Consider the following 24,159-nt stretch of genomic DNA (forward strand, 5'->3'; position numbering starts at 1 on the left):
AAATAGCACACATATCTGTCTTCTGACACACACAAAAATAGGACTTGCGTATTTGTGGTGTGCCTCTGGATTAGGCATTAAGTTGAATTTGACTACTAAATAATACTTAATAGCAGCATAAGAAAATGGTACCTTATGTCCCCAGTAATCTTTTCTTCATTATAGAAATTATGTATTAGAATGATGACTATTGAGAATTCTTTCATTTTGCCAGTTTCTTCTCTGATTTTTTAAATATTTGTGTATAACCTGGACACCAATAATGACAGAATTCATTTTAAAACCTAGCGCTTTTTTTTTAAACCTTTCTTTTGAAATTATTCTAGGTTACCATTTAATAAAATACCTTAATATTGAGCCCTATAAAATTTCAAAGTAGGGGTCTTGAAAGTAGAGGACTAGAAATAGTAATTAATAGTAATTAAATACTAATTAAAACACAAGTAAATGAATAAAGTCTACTGAGACAACTGCTTATTCATATGTGTTGCATTTGAATCACTTCAAATGCAAATCTAATAATTTAATATTTATATATCTCACAACTTTTAAAATATAAGATAGTTAATTTTAAAAATACAAAGTAGCTATTGCATATTTTATACACCTGTGATTATTTTTATTAGAGATGCAAAAAATTAAATGAAATTTCTCTTTATTCTAAAAATAAAAAGAACATAAATATGTATACAATCATGCTTAAGTATTTTAAAATATTTTCCCTTAAAGGAATGCTGATTGACGCTACTGTAAATACAAGAGGCCAAATATATGGTTAAGTACATCAATATGAAATTCAGTAAGAGTATGAACTGGTATGTTTCTTGAATGCCTTCTCTTATATTGTTACTGTTTCTTTTCAGAATTCATAATGAATTAAAATAATAGCTTCCTAAAAATGATTCAGGGAAATATATGGATGTATAGATACAATCCACTTTCCCCTGGAAATGTATTATCAATCTGAATACAGAACATAGAACCTAGAATAGAAAAGTCCAATTGTTTTCAAAGTACTTGCTCTGCTGTTAGAAGCTGCTTTTATTTGATACTTATTTTAAATATTAATATAAAACAGGTTTTCCCTAAATTACAAAATAAAGGTGACGAGAGATATTCATTTAACTTAGAGAGTATGCATTAAATTGTTACCAACATCTAAACTGATATAGATGATACTGTTTTTAATGTTTTAGTTATGAGACAGAAACTGGGATGAAAAAATTCCATAAGTATATTTTAAAATAGCCTTTAGCTGATTAAATGCATGTGATTTTTTTTTAACCTTTCAGAATAATAACCATAAATGGAGATGATGGTGTTTGGCCTGAATTTTCCTAAGCTCCTTTGCGTGAATTCTGTTTATTTTCACAGTTAAAAATGTTCCCTCATATGGAGCCATGGAAATCAGTGATTCCCTATTACTAGAAAAGGGGCTTGAACTGGAGGAACAGTTGCCCATTTCTGAAAAAGAGTTCAGTGATAAGGGGAGGCAAGGTAAAACTATCACCCCAAGAAAACCACACATACTGTCCACATGAAAATTGTGACTTGAGTAGAGACATTCTACGGCAGTTAGAACCAGATTAAGCCAGAACAGGACCCACCATCTTCAGATGACCTGGTTCAGATGATGAGCTCCGCCTCTTCTGTCCTTCCTCCAGCCTGCTCCTCACCCCCTCCCTCTCACTGCCAATCTCTCCAAGAGCTAGACCGAGGAGAGGAGAAAGCACGTCAACTGTCTTAAAGCACTAACGTCAGCGGTCCTTAACCTTTTTGGCACCAGGGAGCGGTTTCGTGGAAGACAGTTTTTCCACGGACTTGGGGGTGGTGTGGGGATGGTTTGGGGATGATTCAAGCACATTACATTTACTGTGCACTTTATTTCTATTATTATTACATTGTAATATATAATGAAATAATTATACAACTCACCATAGTGCAGAATCCCACCATAGTGCATAGTGGGAACCCTGAGCTCGTTTTCACTTGCCACTCACTGATAGGGTTTTGTTTTTTGTTTTTTGTTTTTTGTTTTTGCGATATGCAGGCCTCTCACTGTCGCGGCCTCTCCCGTTGCGGAGCACAGGCTCTGGACGCGCAGGCTCAGCGGCCATGGCTCACGGGCCCAGCCGCTCCGCGGCATGTGGGATCTTCCCAGACCGGGGCACGAACCCGTGTCCCCTGCATCGGCAGGCGGACTCTCAACCACTGTGCCACCAGGGAAGCCCCACTGATATGGGGTTTTGATATGAATCTGCAAGCAACTGATTTATTATGGTCTCTGTGCAGTCAAACCCTCTGCTAATGATAACCTGTATTTGCAGCCGCCCCCCAGTGCTAGCATCACCTCCTCAGCTCCACCTCAGATCATCGGGCATTAGATTCTCATAAGGAGTTCGCAACCTAGATCCCTCGCATGTGCAGTTCCCAGTGGGGTTCACGCTCCTATGAGAATCTAATGTCGCCACTGATCTGACAGGAGGTGGTAATGCGAGTGATGGGGAGTGGCTGTAAATACAGATGAAGGTTCGCTTGCTCACCGGCCACTCACCTCCTGCTGTGCGGCCCGGTTCCTAACAGGCCACAGACCGGTACCGGTTGGGGACCCCTGACTTAGGTAGCCTGCCCTGAGACATAGAGTAGGGAACAATCAGGTGAGATTTAAATCATATTTGAGCTTGAAATTTTAAACTAGTCAGATTTTTACTAACCAAAAGTGACCAGAAACTTGTAGCATCTGTCCAAAGGCATAGTTAAGGAGCAGAAAAGGGAGATTAGAGAGTGTATCCATTGTTCAAAGTAGGTTTGGAGAAAAAGCCATTTTAGGTTTATACCAGATGCGTTGTAACTGTTTAAAAAGTGCTTACATTTTAAACTGTAGCAGCATGAATCATGGTACCAGGATGAATCCTCAAAGAGCTGATAACAAAAAACTTGGTAGCTGAAACTATTCTTTAAGTTCAAGTTTAGGGTGACATACTCCCCAATTAAACAGGTAAAATTTCAGCCATGGTAAATTCTCAAGGGACAGCTGTTACCTGCCTGCTTAAGCTTGACTCAACTTATATCCAAAGCTAGATAAAGCTGGTCTCCTCTGCTCACTGCTCATTCTCTGTTCATCTTATATTTGGGATTCCCTAGAAACCTATTTTTGGTAACTTTCTCTCCTTACTGCAAGGCTCCCTCTGGAAGATCTCACATACTCTAAGCCAAATATTCCCAAATCCATAGCTTCATCCTGTATTTTCAACTACCTAGTGTACTTATATGTCCTCCAGACATTAAAAACTTAATACATCCACAACAGAATTAGCTCAACCTCTGCACCCAACCTCCGAAACCCCTTCTGTCCTCCTTTTCTGTTCTGTATCTCAAACAATGGCAACATCATCAATCTAATTCTCTAAATCAGAAAACGTTTTCTTCATTCAGCTCGCCTATATACAACTGGTTATCATATCCAGTTGATTCTTAAATCTAGGATATTTCTTAAATAATCTAATCTCTCTTCTCTAATTCCACTATCTTTGTCTTAATCACAAAGGACAAGGAAAATGCTGAGCAGTAAAATTACACATGTAGACAAAACTGCACTTACCACTTTGAACTTAAAGAACTGGTTAGTTAGAAAAACCATCTCAGATGCTGAGATTTTAAACTTAATGAAGCATCCTATCATGAGTCACAGCAAAATGTGGAATAGAACTCAAATGAATGGAAGCCTCAGAGTTTCAGTGTGGAGTCAAGAGAAAAAAAAAGTATAAATGATTATAGACAAGGAAGAAACTCTTACAGGTGAGGGCAACTGATGTAAAAAAACAGAAAGAAGCTCAAAGGTTGACTAAGTTATGGAAAATGCTTTAAAAATGACAACAAAAAGGTGAATTTTTAGCATATCTAAAGAGCTGCCGTTAAATGATGACTACTACACTGGTCAGGGTTTGATAATTTCAGTTATTTAAAGAATATTTTTCTGGAAGACTATACCTATAATTGTGTAATGAAGGAAAAATGGAAGAGTAAAATTTGCAGATATTAGTTGTAATTCACTGATTTCTGCAAATCAAAGGGGAACTTAATTGTATCTTTTTTCTATTATGCCTTATAAGATATGCTAAGGGAAAGTCAATGTTCACAGTCAGGGTAAGAATGATTAAATGTTTAAAATCAAAGTAAGGCAATTTTCAGGAGTTTTGTACCATCATTAAAGTTCTAATGTGTTAAAGACAGTACGTTTCTTTTCATCAAAGATTATAATCATGGGCTTCCCTGGTGGCTCAGTGGTTAAGAATCCACCTGCCAATGCAGGGGACACGGGTTCGAGCCCTGTTCCAGGAAGATCCCACATGCCGCGGAGCAACTAAGCCCATGCGCCACAACTACTGAGCTTGCGCTCTAGACACCGCGAGCCACAACTACTGAAGCCTGTGCACCTAGAGCCCAAGCACCACAACGAAGAGTAGCCCCCAATCACCGCAACTAGAGAAAGCCCCCGTGCAGCAATGAAGACCCAACACAACCAAAAAAATAAAATAAGTTAAATAAATTAAAAAAAAGATTATAATCATGAAAATGACTATCTGCTTTAGAACTTTCTTCCATAGCAACGATAATCCACAACTGACCACTCATTTCATTTGACTAGTTAGTAATGGCTGGTTATTAGCTTTTTGCATATTTATGTATTTGTAGTCTTGACTATTATATAGCTTAATTAGCACTCTCATATTAAGAGAGACCTAAAAACTAAATTGAAGGCTTGTGGAATTACAACTTGATACTCTAACTCAGGTTGCTGAGACTTTTATAAGGCACCTTAATAGATAACAGCTTTAATTACATCAGTATACTGCATATCAAATTTAACATGCACCATTACTTAAATCACGAAGAAAAAAAAGCTCCTTTGCTAAACGCCATGTAAATGTTTCTTAAAAGTAAATCAATATAATTAAGATATCTCTGTATCAAAATTCTTTTATCTGCTACTGTACATTAGTTTGATAACCTCTTCCGCTTATCTCTGTAAGATCTGTCTATATTTTTGGGAAGAAGTTTCTGCTATTGATGGACAAAATTATAAAACAAAACTAGTTTGGTTTTGAATCAAACAGCTTTTGACAGCTAAGGTTTTGATTTTTAAAAAGGTGTTATTTACTGGAATGTCTTCTAATCCGAAGGATCCAACCTAATGGAAGTTTTCTACTTTAATAAATGAGAAGTAGAATGGAAAAAGGTTCCAATCTAATATCAGGACAAGAGAGAAAGGTGTATTAGTTTAACCAGGACAACAAATCTAATAGACCCCAAAAGAACTATGTACTTGTAACTGTGAAAGATCTATATCAGGAAGTTATGATGGGATCAGTTACGGAAAGGGCTGTAACACTAAACTACTATGTATATTCTGAAAACCTGAATTAAGTATGAAAGTACAAACACACTTTCACACTTAAAGAAATTTCATTTATGACAGTTAAAGTGAAAAAGAACTCTTCTATTGTCAATACAAACTGATAACTAGTTCAATCAATCCTAACAACTTATTTGAAATCTAATGGTTTATTTAAGAGGTAAATACTGTGGGGCATCAGTCTTAAATTAAAAGGCAATAAGTTATATTGTCCACTCTATAATCCTAAATTCCACTATTGGTTCTTAACATCTCTTTCACATAATCACCCAACAGTCTCCACTGCTTACTGACTAAACATTCAAAATGAAGCTATGAACAAAAAGTGCACATAGTCAAAATAACTTCCTCAGACATCAACATTAGCCATAACATATGCTTGGAGTATTAACATCTTTGTTTTAAAATGTAAAGTAGCCAATTTCTCAAAACAATCTTCTAGATAAACGACATTTTTAAAAGAATAAATTACTATGAGGAAAGTTTATGCTTTTTAGAACTCTTTTTGGAAGGCCATTTTTCTCTTTGCCATGTGTTTTAAACATCTTAATAAATTCCAACACGGTGACCAGAACCCACACACTGCACCTGTGCTTTCTATCTTAATTAATCCAGTAAGTACAGGCCTGCTCACTTTAATTTGTAAAGGAAATGATGATATAGTGAGTTTTAACTTAAGGCATTAATTACCTAAATAAGCAGAATTAGCTTAATGTTTCAGAAGATCTTGCCTAAACACAACCACCAAATAAAATTTCCTGAAATTTTTGAAGCCTTTAACAGCATATTTAGGAATAAGAAAGCAGAATGCTCACTCTACCTTAGGTGGCCAAATGGATTAAATTATACTGAGAAAAAAACAGTGTGGTAGTTTAGAGACACTAAAGTTTTTGTTGCCTTTAACTACTATAGAATCAAATTCAGTGTAGTTGACCGGTGACTATTAACATTTTTTTCCTACTCGTATATAAACACTTATCTTTGAAGAAGGCCACTCTCCTTTCAAAACAAAGGTTATGACGGTCTTAAACGCCTAAGGAGATTGATGGTCAAAATCTTATAAAAATTCTACATGGACCTAGACAATCACATGCTACAACTGTGCACATGCCACACCATCTGTTGGATACAACTGCCAGCACAGATTTCGTGAGCTGGCGAAGGACTGCACTAGTCCAGAGTTCTGCAAGTATTTCAAAGCGCAGGGTTCTCATTAATTTTAATTTCCTGTTGGCTCTGTAAGGAAAGAGTAGTGAAAGCACAATGTGCCACATACGTTCGAGTTCATGCCACATGTACACCTGTAATCATAAACTCTTATCCAGGGCTATCCACTAAAGCATTTGAGATTTTGTGTTTATTTCTTCTTTACCCTAGAAGAAATAAACCTGAAATATCTACAGTTATCTTTTCATACTTTGTTAATACTCTTCCAAACATCTGGAAATACTTGACAATAATCATTTAATTAACGCAAAACTAATCGATGACAATATGCTTAAGTACTTCACTCAGCTGAAGTGGTTTCCTCAGTCCATACAAGTAGGGCCTGAAGAGAACAAGAAGTTCTTTGACTAAGGAGTGCACCACAAAAGAAACCTGGAGCCAGCATCTCTTTAAAGAGCAAAAGCACTCTCAGTATTTAAGTAGAGAAAGCAGGTGGTAGCGGACTGCTACACTGGTGAAAACTGGCAGATGCTCTTGGCTTAAGTTATTACCTCCAGGCTTCCTACAGGACCTGTGTTCCTGAGGGCTTTCCAAAGGCTTGGCTTCACTACAAGCCTCTGCGGGGGCTCCTGTACTCCACCACTATTATGCTCCACAGCCGCTGGCTGCTCTAGCAGGGTGAAAAGATCCTAAGAAAGATTCCTAAAATGTCTCTAAGGCTCCAGCAGCAGGTTTGGTACCTTCTGCAGGTTCACTGCTTTCTGTATTTTGCAGCAGTGAGGTTTTTTGGGGTTTGTGGGGTTTTCCCTATCACCATACTGATTTTCCAATCCAGAGTCAGAGGTAGAGTTGTAAAAAAAAAACTCAGGAAAGTTCAAGGCACATGTGTACTTGAAGGAGAGGACTTTTTTTCCCCTTTCTGCCACAATTATTGAGATTGTTTGTCCAAGTGCTGCCCTGGAGGATTTTTGTGTCCCTTAGCTCAAAGGAACAACACAAACTGATATTTAAGAATCACAGAAATTCAAAAACATTACCTTACAATTCAGTTTGAGTCAAAGATAAAAAAATAACTGATTTACCTAATTCCTCTTATACTAGCAATTATTGTCAATCCAATTGCTTTTTTAAAAATTTGGAACCAATATGGTGGGTTAACAGATGGCTTTTAAAGTTTTTGTTCTTATTCCAAAATCTTTACATTACCCAAAATATATCTATTTATGTATGAATGATAGTGTAATTTCTGCAAAACATGATCTACATGCTCTCCATTTAACACTAAACAATCTGGATGCTAAGGCTGTTTGGAAATAATTCTAACAAAAACTGAAACATTTGACTAGTGCTATAATAAACAGATTTGCCTTTTACATTTGTTTTAGAAATCCTCACAGCCACACCCTAAACAGAACTTTTTTAGTAGAGTTAAAATAATTGGTTCAGTTAGCCTAAATATATTTTATCCTATCTTTATGCTACCCTCAAGTTGGTGAAATCACAAATTATTTCTCTTATCAGCTCCTTACATCCAAGAACATAACAGGAAACAACCAATTCACAGAATATCTAAAAGACAAATGCTAAAGAAAATACACCAATTAAGTTGCATACAGGCTTTAAGATAAAGAATGCTTCCTACTCCGCACATCTGCCTAGCAGGTGTCTCTCTGAATAAGTTTTGTCCTTTAGGAATCCGCTCTGAATACTGCAAAAGACAACGAAGTAACCACTTTCATTTTTCTTTTTTGAAACCTCTTTTTCTCACGGCAGAAAGAGAAGCCTTCTATGTCCTAGAAACATGGTCAAAATGACTTTGGGTAGTTTTAAGCAACTTCTATTGAATAGACATAGGAATTACATAAAATCTAGTTCTTTTGGAAGGTATCCTTGAGATACATCGTAAAGAGGGGAGATAAACACATAAACCTTAGCACGCTTTACACTTTGATGAGTCACATTTTTAACATTCTATATCTAATGTATGATGGAATGAGTGAGACCAGATTTCCCTTATCAATACCAGCTGGTGTCTCAAGTAGAAATCTCTTTGCTTTTAGTCCATTTCCTTACTTTGTAAGCAAAGTATTCCATCAAACCCTTTACACTTTGTCCTACCTCTGCTTCCTCTTTTCCTACTCTCTTCTAGCCTCTCTTACACACTTTTTTTTTCCTTTTTCTTTCTTTTCTTTTCTTTTTTTAAACACACTCACTACTACTCTTAGCAAATTCTTTGTTCATCTCCTGGCAATCCTTCCTTTATTCGTGTCTTATTTATTCCCATTTGCATTCCCTCAGTAGCTATTGCAAACATTTTTCACTTTCCTCTAGGTGATGAGAGGGCTGAGCAGTTGACAGGTGTAGTGAATGTTGGGGAAGAAAGAACTCCTGCTCTAGTCATTCCTCCCCCTCTGCTTTCCCTTTTTAAGGCTACATGCCCTGTATAAGTCAGAAAAGAAATAAGTCTGCAAAAATTAAATCCGGTCCTATGATCTCTTGGAGCCTCTTTCCAGCTGTGAGGACATGTTCCTTCTTCTTCTTCTTTTTTTTTTCTTAAATTTCACCTTCTATTATTTAGCTCCTCATCTTAACCAACAGAGTACTCTTTAATCCAATAAGTCGGCTATTTCTGTTGATTAACAACCTTTCTAGTGCTTCCTACATCTATCCCTGTTTTTGTTGTTTGGTTCTTTTCCATTTTATTACCCTATTATTTCAAGTCTGTTTCACATACCTGATTTTCCCCTACCTCTAGTTTTTTTCTGTCAATCAATCCTGCATGCTACCATCAAGATTAATATACTTAAAACACTTTTCATCATGTCATTTTTCAACCTAAAAACGTTCAGTGGCTTGCCACTGTCTAGGAAATAAAATTTTGAACTTTGCAGTCTTACATTCAAGGCTTCCACCATCTGACCCAAACCTAGCTTTCATTTTATCTCCCATATTATTTCAAATGAACTTGAAGGTCTCCACTTCATTGTCACCCAATATATCTTGTCCTTTCCTACCTCTAAGCTTTTTATTATGCACATCATTCTCTGTACTGCCTACCTTCCCTTCTACTATCCACCTTCCAATGTTTAGACAAAGTCCTCCTCTACTATATAATTTCATAAACTACTCCAACCTTTACTGAGTCCTCCTCTTATGCAAAACTGCATAATATCTAAATTATTGCTCTGGATTACAATTTAACACTTTATTAACATATTTTATCAACTTAATAAATGTACATACATATGTGTATATTAATATATATATATATATAGTTTTTAACCCATAGTGCCTAGCACAATCTAAAGCAGAAAACAGAACATTTGTTAAACTAGTTTAAGGTTTTCTAACAAATTTTGGAATTTCCAGATAGAAGGACTCCAGAATCTACAATGGGCTGAAAATATTACCAGAAGTTTACTTATAAGAGCTGGCCACTAGAAAAACTGATGCTCTCATTCACAAAACTAGAATGAGCTTGAAAGGGACAGTAGAAGGCTGCATGTCAAAAGTTGCTGTGTATGAATATTCTAAAAGTAGGGTGCTGAAATGGCCCTAATCAAAATCACTAATGACCTCCAATTTCCTAAATTCATTATTTTAAATTCTGTTGAATTCTAATATGGACAACTTCTAGTAGATTATTTGCAAAGATGACCACAATAATTCCATTCATTCCACAGGACCCTCTGCAATATGACTTTGCTAGTCTTTTCATCATGAGGTGAAATCTATTTCCATATCCTTTGAATCTGGATTGGCCTTGTGATATATTTTGACTAAGAATATGGCAGAAGTGACACTATGTGAATCCTTTTTTTACCCCCTCTTACTTTTTTTTTATACATAACTTAAAATCCACCATTTTAACCATTTTTAAGTGTAGAGTTCAGTGGGATTAAGTACATCCACAATCCATCCCCAGGACTTTTTTCATCTTCCAAAACTGAAGTTCTGTACTCAAAAAACAATAACTCCCTATTTCCCCCTCCTCCAGCACTTGGCAACTACCATTCTGTTTTCTGTTTCTATGAATTTGACTACTCTAGGTACCGCATGTAAGTGGAATCATACAGTATTTGTTCTTTTGTGACTGGCTATGTTACTTAGCTTATTATCTTCAAGGTTCACCATATTATGGCTTGTGTCAAAATTTCCTTCCTCTTTAGGCTGAAAAATATTTCACTGTATGCGTATATCACATTTTGTTTATTCACCCATCAATGGACACCTGGGTTGCTTCCGCCTTTTGGCAATTGTGAATAATGTTGCTATGAACACGGATGTACAAATATCTGTTCAAGTCTCTGCTTTCACTCATTTCTTTTGGGTATATACCCAGAAGTGGAATTGCTGGATCCCGTGGTAATCTATGTTCAGTGTTTTTGAGGAATGCCATACTGTTTTCCACAGAGGTACCATTTTACATTTCCACCTGCAGTGCCCAAGGAAGGGTTCCAATTTCTCCACATCCTCACCAATACTTTTTATTTTCTGTGTGTGTGTGTATGTAATGGGTGTGAAATAGTATCTCATGGTTTTGATCTGTGTTTCTCTAATGATTAGGGACATTAAACATCTTTTCATTTGTTTATTGGCCATTTATATATCTTCTTTGGAGAAATATTTATTGGAGTACTTTGACCATTTTTAAATTGGGTTGCTTAGTTTTTTGTTGTTGAGTTCTTTATATATCCTAGATATTAACCCCTTATCAGATATATGATTTAATGTTTTCTTCCATTCTGTGGGTTGACTCTTCTTTGCTGACAGTGTACTTTGATGCACAAAAATTTTAATTTTTATATAGTCCAATTTATCTATTTTTTCTTTTGTTGCCTGTGCTTTTGGTGTCATATCTAAGAAATCACTGCCAAATCCAATGTCACGCAGCTTTTCCCCTATGTTTTTTCGACGAGTTTTATAGTTAAAGTTCGTATGTTTATTTAGATCCTTGATTCATTTTGAGTTAATTTTTGTATTTTTGTATATGGTGTAAGGTAAAGGCCCAACTTCGTGCATGTGGCTATCCAGTTTTCCCAGCATCGTTTGTTGACAAGACTATCCTTTCCTCATTGAATGGTCTTAGTACCCTTGCTGAAAATCTCTGACTATATATGTGATGGTTTATTTCTGGGCTTTCTATTCTACTCCATCTGTCTATATGTCTGTCTGTCTTGATTACTGTAGCTTTGTAGCAGTTTGGAAATCAGGAAGTATGAGACCTCCAACTTTGTTTCTCTTTCTCAAGGTTGTTTTGACTATTCAAGTCCCTTGAAATTCCAAATGAATTTTAGATGGATTTTTCTATTTCTACAAAAAATGTCATTGGGATTTTAATAGAATTTACACTGAATCTGTAGGTTGCTTGTACAATACTGACATCTTAACCATATTGTCTTCCAATCCATGAGCATGAGATGTCATTCCATGTATTGGTGTCTTCTATAGTTACTTTCAGCAGTGTTTTGTAGTTTTCAATGTACAAGTCTTTCACCTCTTTGGTTAAGATTATTCCTAAGTACTCATTCTTTTTGATGGTATTGTAAATGGATTCTAAACTTAGGACTCAAGAGGCCTTACAATTTCTTCTATCACCTTCTTGGAAGGCTGCTACCACAACATAAAACCTCCAGGCTTGCCTGACAGGGTCATATGGCCTAGCCAACTGTCAGCACAACTGCCAGACACATGAGTGATTTTAGAGACATTATTCAGCTCCATTCAAGCTGCTAGATGATTTCAGCCACTTGAGAGACTCCAGGTGAGACTGGCAGAAGAACCACTCAGCTGAACCTAGTCAAACTGCTTACCCACAAAACTGTAAGCAAATGAAATAGTTATTTTAAATTCTAAATTTTGGGGGTGGTAGCAAAGACTAACTGAAACAGAAATAAATCATTTTATTTGCAATTTATTAACTATGATAATTTATTCATTACTTTGTAGCTCATTTCAAACTGTTTTCCAGAGGCTGTTAAGATTTATTCCAACTGAGTTAAGACAGAGTTCTTTGATTCATCAAAGATTCATCATGTTTACAAATGATTTTAAGCTTAAAGTCAGCATTCTAAATAATTTATATATTTTTTAAAAGGAGGTAGCATAAAATGAAATCTTACTAGAACTATAGAAATACAGATTTTATTTTTCTAGTCTATAACCTCAAAACTGAAAAAACAGTAAGGAGATATTACGATTAATGTTTTCAGACTAACCTGTACCACTGCTAATATTTGCTAGCACTTGGTACTAAATTTATTGAGGACAGATTTTGAAACTTTATTATCTGATTATTAAAAAACTTAAATAATCACAATATTTAGGAGAAAAGTATTTAACATTAGAAATATTTATAATCCCAAAGCATTTAGAGGCATGGTGACTAGGCAAAACTGCTTGATAGTACTTAAAAATTTAGAAGATATAGATATATCTAAAATTTTATTTACTTATAACATAAATATAGTTATTAACAAATATAGCTGTAGTTATTTTACATGAAAATCTTACAGAACAATATGCAAAAGTAAATGCTATTTATAATACATGCTAAAGCAAAAATTTACCTCAAAAATTTCTAGATTAAAGAACTCATTTTAAAAATTTACTCTCTCAAGTTGTGGTAAGAGTTGTTTTAGAATTATTTATCTGTATTATATGCGTTCTTTAAAAGAAATAAATAATAAGGAGCAGGACAGAAGAAATAAGGAGAAAATGTAATAAGAGGCAAGAAGGCACAGTTTTAGGGACTTCTCTGATGGTCCAGTGGTTAAGAATCTGCCTTCCAATGCAGGGGACGAGGGTTCAATCCCTGGTCAGGGAACTAAGATCCCACACGCCACCGGGCAACTAAGCCCACGCATAGCAACTACTGAGCCCACGTGCTCTGGAGCCCATGCACCACAACTAGACAGACCACATGCTACAACTACTGAGCCCGTGAGCTCTGGAGTCCACGAGCCACAACTAGAGAGAAGCCTGTACACCACAACAAAGAGCCTGAGTGCCACAACGAAAGATCCTGAATGCCACAACTAAGACCTAATGCAGCCAAATAATAAAAGTAAATTAAAAACAAAAAAGTTGATTAAAAAAAAAAAGGCACAGTTTTATACTGAAGTTTATATTCCTAACTAGACATAGGACTATTATTTCTGACAAACCAAGTGGAGTTAACACTATTTGACTTAACTTTCATAGTCGAGGCAAATTTCTCAAAGTCGATGTCATAAATACCTTTGCGTCATTTATTTAGGAAACTGAATTTACTGTCAGAAATATCTCATATTTGCATTATTAAAAACATCTTTTAACACAGTTGTCATTTTAGTTTTAAAGAGTCCTAAATATTTCTCTAAATTTGGGCTATAATTTATTTAACCATAGGCAATTATTTCCATTTCTCTGCAACTCCATTTCTACAAGCAAACTACAATTTCACCATTCCCCTACCCATATATAGCAATATACTGAATATTAATATACAGTCTATAATTTTAATCATACACACACACACAACCTATGTTTCTCAATGTGGTGACAAAATAGAGTAGGAGAAAACATATATGGAAGAATTGAAATGTACTTACAAAGTCAAAGTCTCCATCTTGAGGAACTTTCCAGTTATCAGGAAAAACATTTTTGGACATAGGGAAGGGTTCATGCATATTCTGATTACAGTTTTCATGACTCTTATTCTTGAAGTCCTGTTTATCAAAGTAATCCATGAAAGATGGTCTTTGTACTTGCGGTGAAGTTGCATTTCCTTAGGTAAACAAAGAACATAAGGAGGGTATAAGTTCTTACATTTACTTAAAGAACTATGATTTTTACCGAAGCATGATTTTTTTATTAATCAATATAATAAGTTTTCACTGGTCAGATTCAAGACCAACATAGTCAATTTAATGAAGAACAAAGTAAAATAAAATAAGAATGAAAAAACAAAAATATCCCAGTTCTAAAGCTAAATTCAAGCTCTTTCCCTTAAAACCTGCTGCTTCTCCGCATGCTCTTTGTCTGCTAAAGTCAACATTCTTTACTTAATCCCCAAAGTGATCAAGTTGAGAATTAATCCAGACTCGTTTCTCACCAAACCAAACTGATCATTAGGTCTTTTTTAATGCTACTGCTCTATCCACCACTGCTACTGTCTTAATTTAGCTTCTAATCATTTCCTACCTAGGCCATTGTAACACCCTCCAAACTGGTCTCCTTCCCTCATCTCAGTTTTGATTTTAGTCCCACTGACAACATAGTGACCTTCTAAATGCAAATCAAACCATGTCTTTCTTCTGTTTAGAATCTTTCAATGGCTCCTCATTTTCTACACTGAATGATTAAAGTAGAAAACAAACATTTAGAACAACTAGATTTTCCCAGTGATTTTCAAACTGGATTCCTTAAGCCCTAGAGTTCCAAAAAAAGATCCTAAGTGACCACCACAAAGACACTTCCCTATACAGTTCTCCAGACAGTAAGTTACCTACCTTCATAAAAATTTCCTGTGATAGGACGTACACTTCCCCACAAGGAAGCCTGCTGGGCAACTCTAAGTTACAAAACGTGTTTTTTTTTTTTTAAATGTGAACTTGAAATATGTCTTTCTGCAATTTACACTCATGTTCCAAATAAATTTCTCTTTCATATACCAGTCCCTCAAATATCTGAAGACAGATAATGACTCCTGTCTTGGTTATCATTTTAAGGTGAAACATCCCCAGTTCCTTTCATATGACATGTTTTTGAGACTCATCATCATCTAGTTTACTTGCCTGTGGAGACATTCCAGTCTCTACATGATCCTCTAAAATCAGACATAACATTGCTAATAGTAATCTGGCCAATTTAGAATGTATTTGTAATAGTACTAACGCAGCTTAAAACTACAGTAAGTATTATGAAAACTAGGTAACATTATTGGCTCAGGATGAGCTATAAGGTAATTTTGTAAAAATTCCTGCAGTTGGAGAAGTAGAAGTCCAATCAGAAATGAGTAGTGGCCATAAAAAGGAAAGAGGAAGACCAATACTTGGGGCTGACTAAAGAAAACAAGAAAACCACTGGGAAATTTCATTCCAGGAATCTCCTCTTCCATTTGCAATAGTCCTGTGCCTACTTCTAATGCTATCCTAATCAGAAGCTTCAATCCCAAGTTATAGGAGCCACCACTAATGCCCTAGTGGCTCAAGGTGAAAAAGTTGTAACCTAATTTCTAGAGGCTCTCCCTTCCTGAAGACGACAAGGGGTCTCTCTTGTGGGGAGGAGTGGCCATATAACACAATTTTGACCGATGATACATAAGAAGAAAGTTCCTAGGAAAGCTCTGTTTTCTTGATAGAGGCATCACCTCTCTGTTTCTGCCTGCTCCTTTCTCCTTCCTGGAATGCAGACTTAATGGCAGAAGATCTGACAGTTATTCTGCAAACAGGAGGATGAGAGTACTACCCTAAAGATGGTGTCACAGAAAGAATCTCTAATGACATAATGAAATCACTCTACCAATGCAGCACACTCTGCTTCTGGATTTCTTGTTAAATGAGAAAAGACATTAATCCTATTCTATTTAAACAATTGTTATCTGGTTTTTCTGGTACCTATAACCAAATTCAGTCCCTAACTATTACGTTTCTATTCCCAAGTGGAGGATGTAAAAAGATATAGGAGCAGCAACCTTCAATTTTACTACAGAACACCCCAATTTGAAACTTGAAATCTACTACTACATAGTGGTTTAATTATCAGTACATTTCAGATATATTAGTTTTAAGGGTCTTTTACAGGTTGACCTCAAAACCTATGGTGAAATGCCTGCTGGATTCCACACTCAAGATTTTGGAAAATAACCCATTCCGATATTTATAAATAAACATTCTCACAGAGAGTTAACAAAAGTCTAAAAATCAACTGAAATAAAAGAAGGTAGTCTGTTCCATTAGATTTTTCTGTTTGGATGACTTCATAACAGGATATTATTAACCAAGATATGCTTATACACAATTTTTTATTCAAATGTATGTGTTTATACTTCTAAATATTTTCCATTGTTTAGTTTAAAACTTACTATCAACATTTTGAGTATATCTTTTTTATGTACAAAGAAAATTTTAAAAACAATTTTTAAAAATTTCTAAGGAGGAAAATAGGCTAGGTATGTTTTAAAAGTTAATGGGAGGGAGCAGCTGTAATTGGCCAGTCATATTTAACCACATGATATGAAACACGTGTCCACAGTGTGCAGCTGAGTCTCCAGGGAGATGCATGTTCACAGAAGGGACAAAAACGATGATGCTTCTGACTTACAATTTATTTTTTAAAAAAGAAATAGTAGGCCCTTCGACAGGAGAGTAAAGCAGGAAATCTCAAGATAGTAACCACTGTCATATGTGATTGTGGTTGCTATGGCAAATACTTTTTTTTAAATACACAGAAAATAATCATATAAAATTGACATCAATTTCTCTAGTTGTAGTTGAATTCTGACCCTAGCTTATAAAAATATTTTTAATTTTAATAATAAATTTGATGTTCAAAATTACCTTGTCCCTCACTTTTGGTCCCAATTCCTTCAACTACTTGCTGTAGAACTAAAAACCCATTAGCAATAAAGAATAAAATAACTGCCACTCAATCCTTTTGTGCATGTGAAATTTTAAAGAAAAAGATTCTTTCCTCTCCTTCAAACATTCCCTAAAACATATACAAGAAAACTAAATTGTACAGTATTTAATACCTTTTACAAAATATGCCAGTCTACTCACAATTATTCACTAACTTTTCTAATTTACACATGTCTTCTAAACAGGTGAAAAGTTGTCATGAAAATTTAAATATATAAAGGAATTTTTATAATACTTTAACAAAATGTAATTTAATTTTTAATTTCTTAGCATGATTGTAACAAAGATAGCCAAATGCAAAAATGAAATAATCATAACTTTAGCATAATATATTTCAACATCAAAGGATTTATGAATATTACCTAATTTGTTCTTCTAAAACAATTTAAGATGTGGGTGTTCCACCTGATTAATGATCTTGGAAATCTGTCCTTTAATTTGTTGCCAAGAGTACAGTGAATACATATAAAAACCAGGATGTTAATACAGAAGCTACTGACATCAGCTTTTTCTTAACTTCATCAGACTGTACTTTGAAACAAAGGAGGATACAGACAACATGGAGAAGATCCAGAGGCTATTCATAAAAAAAGATTAAATGCTTAGAAAGTAATACCTGCACAAAGGTTAAAGGGAATCAAATTGTTCAGCCAGGAAAAGTCTGAGGATACAATTTACTAAGTATCCAAGTATATATGAAGGGGTCTTGCACAGAAAACAGTGACCAGCTGTTTTCCATCTCCACTGAGGGCAAAATAAAAGGAAACAGACCAATTGAAGCCCAAGGATTTTAGTTAAATAGAAGGAATGATTTCCTGTGTGAGTCATGAGCACTGCAACAGCCACTGTGTGTCTATGGAAGCCCTTTCTCCAGAGGCCTTTATAAGAAAGACTGATTTCCATTTGTACAAGACTAACCTTTACATGCTTGTCCGTGCTCTGTACTGGTAAGAGAGGTATCCTACGACCAAAATACCTACACTAATTGGCTCGAGCTGGGTCACATATCACTGAACATTCCACAGAGCAAAAGCACACAGAAGAACACACCATATTCAATACGCACAGGTAAATCCAAACCATTGTAGCCACACCTTACCTGGACACCTAGTAACTCTGCAGAGGAAAATGAAGGGTTTCTAATTGCCCAGTAATATGCTGGGCATTTGCACCCAGCTGCAAGTGGGACCTGTAGTTTACTATTGTCACCTTGATTGCTATGTCACTGGCAAAATTAATCTTAAAGAGGCACATAACAATTTTTCATGAAAGAAGAGTAAGACCTCTGGAGAAGCAGGAAAGTGATCTACCTACACACTCCCCTAACCTGGCTAATTGCTTCTTGGCACCTGAAATTCCATCCTTAGTTACTTACTCCTTTGGCTCAAAGCTCTGGAGTTTTGGGGAAAAAATGTAAATATTTCAAGAAGATAAAACATCATTAAGCATTTTCACACCTGCATATTTGGTACTTTGCTGAAATAGGTTTTGGGGGGAAGAAGGAAGGAAAAGATCTGAACCAGAGCTGGAAGAGAAGATGTTACAAAGCAAAGAACAGGACGTGGAAGCTATTGCTCAGAGCGAATGGTGTCATACTTACAACTGTGTCCAGAGGCATTAGATGAACTAGAGAGTAGGAATACCTAATGGTCAGTCTTCCTTTCTTGATATATCTCCTGAACACTTTCTAACTCAATCTAATATCTATTTCTAGGATAAATCCTAAAAACTTAAAGCAGAACCTAATTTGCTTTCTCTTACTAATTAAGTGAACCTACATACATGTGCTGCCCAAAATAAGACAATAAAGTGTGATGTATTTTAAAAATCACCATGTATTATAGGCATATACAAAGAAAAGTCTAAAAACCACATATTCAATTAAAATTACTTAATCTAATATTTGATAATTGATGAAGTTATAATAAGTTAATGTAAATAAGCAAAATAAAATCAAAATATTTAGATATGGGTTATTCCTCTACTCAATCATTTTTTTAACATCTTTATTGGAGTATAATTGCTTTACAATGTTGTGTTAGTTGCTGCTGTATCACAAAGTGAATCAGCTATATGTATACATATATCCCCATAACCCCTCCCTCCCACCCTCCCTATCCCACCCCTCTATGTGGTCACAAAGCACAGAGCTGATCTCCCTGTGCTACGTAGCTGCTTCCCACTAGCTAGCTATTTTACATTTGGTAGTGTATATAAGTCAATGCTATCTCTCACTTTGTCCCAGCTTACCCTTCCCCGTCCGCGTGTCCTAAAGTCCATTCTCTACATCTGCATTTTTATTCCTGTCCTGCTCCTAGGTTCATAAGAACCATTTTTTCTTTTCTTTTTTTAGATAACGTATATATGTGTTAGCATACAGTATTTTTTGTTCTTTTTCTGACTTACTTCACTCTGTATGACAGATTCTAGGTCCATCCACTTCACTACAAATAACTCAGTTTCGCTTCTTTTTATGGCTGAGTAATATTCCTTGTATATATGTGCCACATCTTCATTATCCATTCATCTCTCGATGGACACCTAGGTTGCTTCCATGTCCTGGCTATTGTAAATAGTGCTGCAGTGAACACTGAGGTACATGACTCTTTTTGAATTATGGTTTTCTCAGGGTATGTGCCCAGTAGTGGGAGTGCTGGGTCACATGGTACTTCTATTTTTAGTTTTTTAAGGAAGCTCCATACTGTTCTCCATAGTGGCTGTATCAATTTACATTCCCACCAACAGTGCAAGAGGGTTCCCTTTTCTCCACACCCTCTCCAGCATTTATTGTTTGTAGATTTTTTGATGATGGCCATTCTGACTGGTGTGCGGTGATACCTCATTGTAGTTTTGATTTGTGTTTCTCTAATGATTAGTGATGTTGAGCATCCTTTCATGTGTTTGTTGGCAATCTGTATAACTTCTTTGGAAAAATGTCTATTTAGACCTTCCGCCCATTTTTGGATTGGGTTGATTGTTTTTTTGATATTGAGCTGCATGAGCTGCTTGTATATTTCCGAGATTAATCCTTTCTCAGTTGCTTTCTTTGCAAATACTTTCTCCTATTCTGAGGGTTGTCGTTTGTACTTGTTTATGGTTTCCTTTGCTGTGCAAAAGCTTTTAAGTTTCATTAGGTCCCATTTGTTTATTTTTATTTCCATTTCTCTAGGAGGTGGGTCAAAAAGGATCTTGCTGTGATTTATATCATAGTGTTCTGCCTATGTTTTCCTCTAAGAGTTTTAAAGTGTCTGGCCTTACATTTAGGTCTTGAATCCATTTTGAGTTTATTTTTGTGTATGGTGTTAGGCAGTGTTCTAATTTCATTATTTTACATGTAGCTGTCCAGTTGCTCAGCACCACTTATTGAAGAGGCTGTCTTTTCTTCATTGTATATTCTTGCCTCCTTTATCAAAAAATAAGGTGACCATATGTGTGTGGGTATATCTGTGGGCTTTCTATCCTGTTCCATTGAACTATATTTCTCTTTTTGTGCCAGTACCATACTGCCTTGATTACTGTAGCTTTGTAGTATAGTCTGAAGTCAGGGAGCCTGATTCATCCAGATGCATTTTTCTTTCTCAAGATTGCTTTGGCTATTCGGGGTCTTTTGTGTTTCCATACAAATTGTGAAATTTTTTGTTCTAGTTCTGTGAAAAATGCCATTGGTAGTTTTTTTTTTTTTTTTTTTTTTTTTGTGGTACGTGGGCCTCTCACTGTTGTGGCCTCTCCTGTTGCGGAGCACAGGCTCTGGACGTGCAGGCTCAGCAGCCATGGCTCATGGGCCTAGCCGCTCCGTGGCATGTGCGATCTTCCTGGACTGGGGCACGAACCCGTGTCCCCTGCATCGGCAGGCAGACTCTCAACCACTGCGCCACCAGGGAAGCCCCACATTGGTAGTTTTTTTTTATTTTTATTTTTTTTTTTTTTGCGGTATGCGGGCCTCTCACTGTTGTGGCCTCCCCCGTTGCGGAGCACAGGCTCCGGACGCGCAGGCTCCGGACGCGCAGGCTCAGCGGCCATGGCTCACGGGCCCAGCCGCTCCGCGGCATATGGGATCCTCCCAGACCGGGGCACGAACCCGTATCCCCTGCATCGGCAGGCGGACTCTCAACCACTTGCGCCACCAGGGAGGCCCCACATTGGTAGTTTGATAGGGATTGCATTGAAACTGTAGATTGCTTTGGGTACTATAGTCATTTTCACAATGTTGATTCTTCCAATCCAAGAACACGGTATATGTCTTCATCGGTTTGTATCATCTTTAATTTCTTTCATCAGTGTCTTATGGTTTTCTGCATACAGGTCTTTTGTCTCCTTAGGTAGGTTTATTCCTAGGTATTTTATTTTTTGTTGCAACGGTGAATGGGAGTGTTTCCTTAATTACTCTTTCAGATTTTTCATCATTAGTGTATAGGAATGCAAGAGATTTCTGTGCATTAATTTTGTATCCTGCTACTTTACCAAATTCATTGATTAGCTCTAGTAGTTTTCTGGTAGTGTCTTTAGGATTCTCTATGTATAGTATCACGTCATCTGCAAACAGTGACAGCCTTACTTCTTTTCCAATCTGGATTCCTTTTATTTCATTATCTTCTCTGACTGCTGTGGCTAGAACTTCCAAAACTATGTTGAATAATAGTGGTGAGAGTGGGCAACCTTGTCTTACTCCTGATCTTAGTGGAAATGGTTTCAGTTTTTCACCATTGAGGACAATGTTGGCTGTGGGTTTGTCATATATGGCCTTTATTATGTTGAGCAAAGTTCCCTCTAAGCCTACTTTCTGGAGGGTTTTTATCACAAATGGGTGTTGAATTTTGTTGAAAGCTTTCTCTGCATCGATTGAGATGATCATATAGTTTTTCCCCTTCAATTTGTTAATATGGTGTATCACATTGATTGATTTGCATATATTGAAGAATCCTTGCATTACTGGGATAAACCCCACTTCATCATAGTGTATGATCCTTTTAATGTGCTGTTGGATTCTGTTTGCTAGTATTTTGTTGTGGATTTTTGCATCTATGTTCTTCAGTGATATTGGCCTGTAGTTTTCTTTTTCTGTGACATCTTTGCCTGATTTTGGCATCAGGGAGATGGTGGCCTCGTAGAATGAGTTTGGGAGTGTTCCTCCCTCTGCTATATTTTGGAAGAGTTTGAGAAGCATAGGTGTTAGCTCTCCTCTAAATGTTTGCTAGAATTCGCCTGTGAAGCCATCTGGTCCTGGGCTTTTATTCGTTGGAAGATTTTTAATCACAGTTTCAATTTCACAATTTTTTTTTGTGATTAGTCTGTTCATATTTTCTATTTCTTCCTGGTTCAGTCTCAGAAGGTTGCGCTTTTCTAAGAATTTGTCCATTTCTTCCAGGTTGTCCATTTTATTGGCATATAGTTGCTTGCAGTAATATCTCATGATGCTTTGTATTTCTGCAGTGTCAGTTGTTACTTTTCCGTCTTCACTTCTAATTCTATTGATTTGAGTCTTCGCCCTTATTTTCTTGATGAGTCTGGCTACCAATCCAGCTCCAGCTCTGAAAGGCTAGAAAGTTCCACCATAGAAACAGAGCAGATCTGAACAAGATAAAAGGCCCCAGTTTTTTCTTTGTTGAAACAATTGCTCTTCCAGAGTTACCCACAAAGAAATAATCTCTACTAACTCATCAATTTAATGACAATGGATTCCTGACCTGGTCCTAATCTATTCCTTCAGGATAAAAAATCCTAAATGTTGATTTCCTTAATGACAACCAACCTGCTTATACCTCATAATTCCAACTGGCCTAGACTAGTCTGGATAAAGTATAATATTTAAGGAAGTAGGGTTCCATGTGTAAATATTGGCTGATGCCAGATTGTGAAAGACCTGGGTTACCAAGCTGAAACCTGGACATTACATGAGTAATGAGATCACAAGGAAATGGGAATGGGAAGAGGGGGAGTGGGAGAGAGATGGTAAAAATAATGGCATCATCCCTGAAAATAAGTTTGGAGAGTTCTTTGGACATGCTCTCCAGGTCTATGCCCATTTTGTAAAAAATAGATCAAATATAAAATATTTCTTGTCATTTTACTCCAGTTCCCTTCAAAAGCTCTTTTAATAATTTTGCTTCCTAGGCACTTCCCTGGTGGCGCAGTGGTTAAGAATCCACCTGCCAATGCAGGGGACATGGGTTTGAGCCCTGGCCTGGGAAGATCCCACATGCCACAGAGCAACTAAGCCCGTGCACCACAACTACTGAGCCTGCGCTCTAGAGCCCACGAGCCACAACTACTGAGCCCGTGAGCCACAACTACTGCAGCCTGCGTACCTAGAGCCTGTGCCCCACAACAAAGAGAAGCCCACCACCACAAAGAGCAGCCCCCACTCGCCGCAACTAGAGAAAGCCCATGCACAGCAACGAAGACCCAACACAGCCAAAAAAAAATAAATTAATAAATTAATTAATTTTTAAAAATAATAATAATTTTGCTTCCTAGAGTCAAATCACCACACTTTTCAGAGGTAAGGAAAACAGGTCTGTAATTTCTAGCTTCACAGATAAAGGTATAAAAAAGTATGCAAATATAATTTAAACTGACAAAAATATTAAATCAGGCAACTCTTTTGAAACTCCAAAGGAAAAGGTGATGGAAAACAGAATATTCAGCACACAGTATAACATTCTAGAAATTTTAGAAAATTAAAAATAATAATATGCTATAATCTTTTAGGGAACAAAAAAATATATAAAATCTTTTTAGGGAAGAAAAATGCTAAAGATACATTAGCAAATGGGGCTTCCACTAATGTAACATAACCTAAGAGCTCATACCAATGCATCTAAGACATTTTAAAGAAGATTTAGATCATGAGGAAACACAAAACTAAAACTAAAAGTAATTATGTGGTTTCACAGAAAGTAAGTTCTGCCTCAATAACTTCTTTACCCTCTATACTATTGCTATACTACAGTATGA

General features: G+C 36.3%; 1 protein-coding gene across 2 annotated transcripts in view; it reads right to left on the bottom strand.

Moving 5' to 3' along the window:
* STK3 (serine/threonine kinase 3) overlaps window positions 1-24,159 on the bottom strand; it is a 310,727-nt gene that overhangs the window by 58,568 nt on the left and 228,000 nt on the right. For both annotated transcript variants that reach the window (XM_060115637.1, XM_060115638.1), the window contains exon 10: window positions 14,176-14,351. In XM_060115637.1, coding sequence (XP_059971620.1) covers window positions 14,176-14,351 — 176 coding nt within the window. The remainder of the gene's footprint in view (window positions 1-14,175; window positions 14,352-24,159) is intronic.

Source organism: Mesoplodon densirostris, chromosome 13 (assembly GCF_025265405.1).
Source record: "Mesoplodon densirostris isolate mMesDen1 chromosome 13, mMesDen1 primary haplotype, whole genome shotgun sequence".
NCBI classification, from domain to species: Eukaryota; Metazoa; Chordata; class Mammalia; order Artiodactyla; family Ziphiidae; genus Mesoplodon; species Mesoplodon densirostris.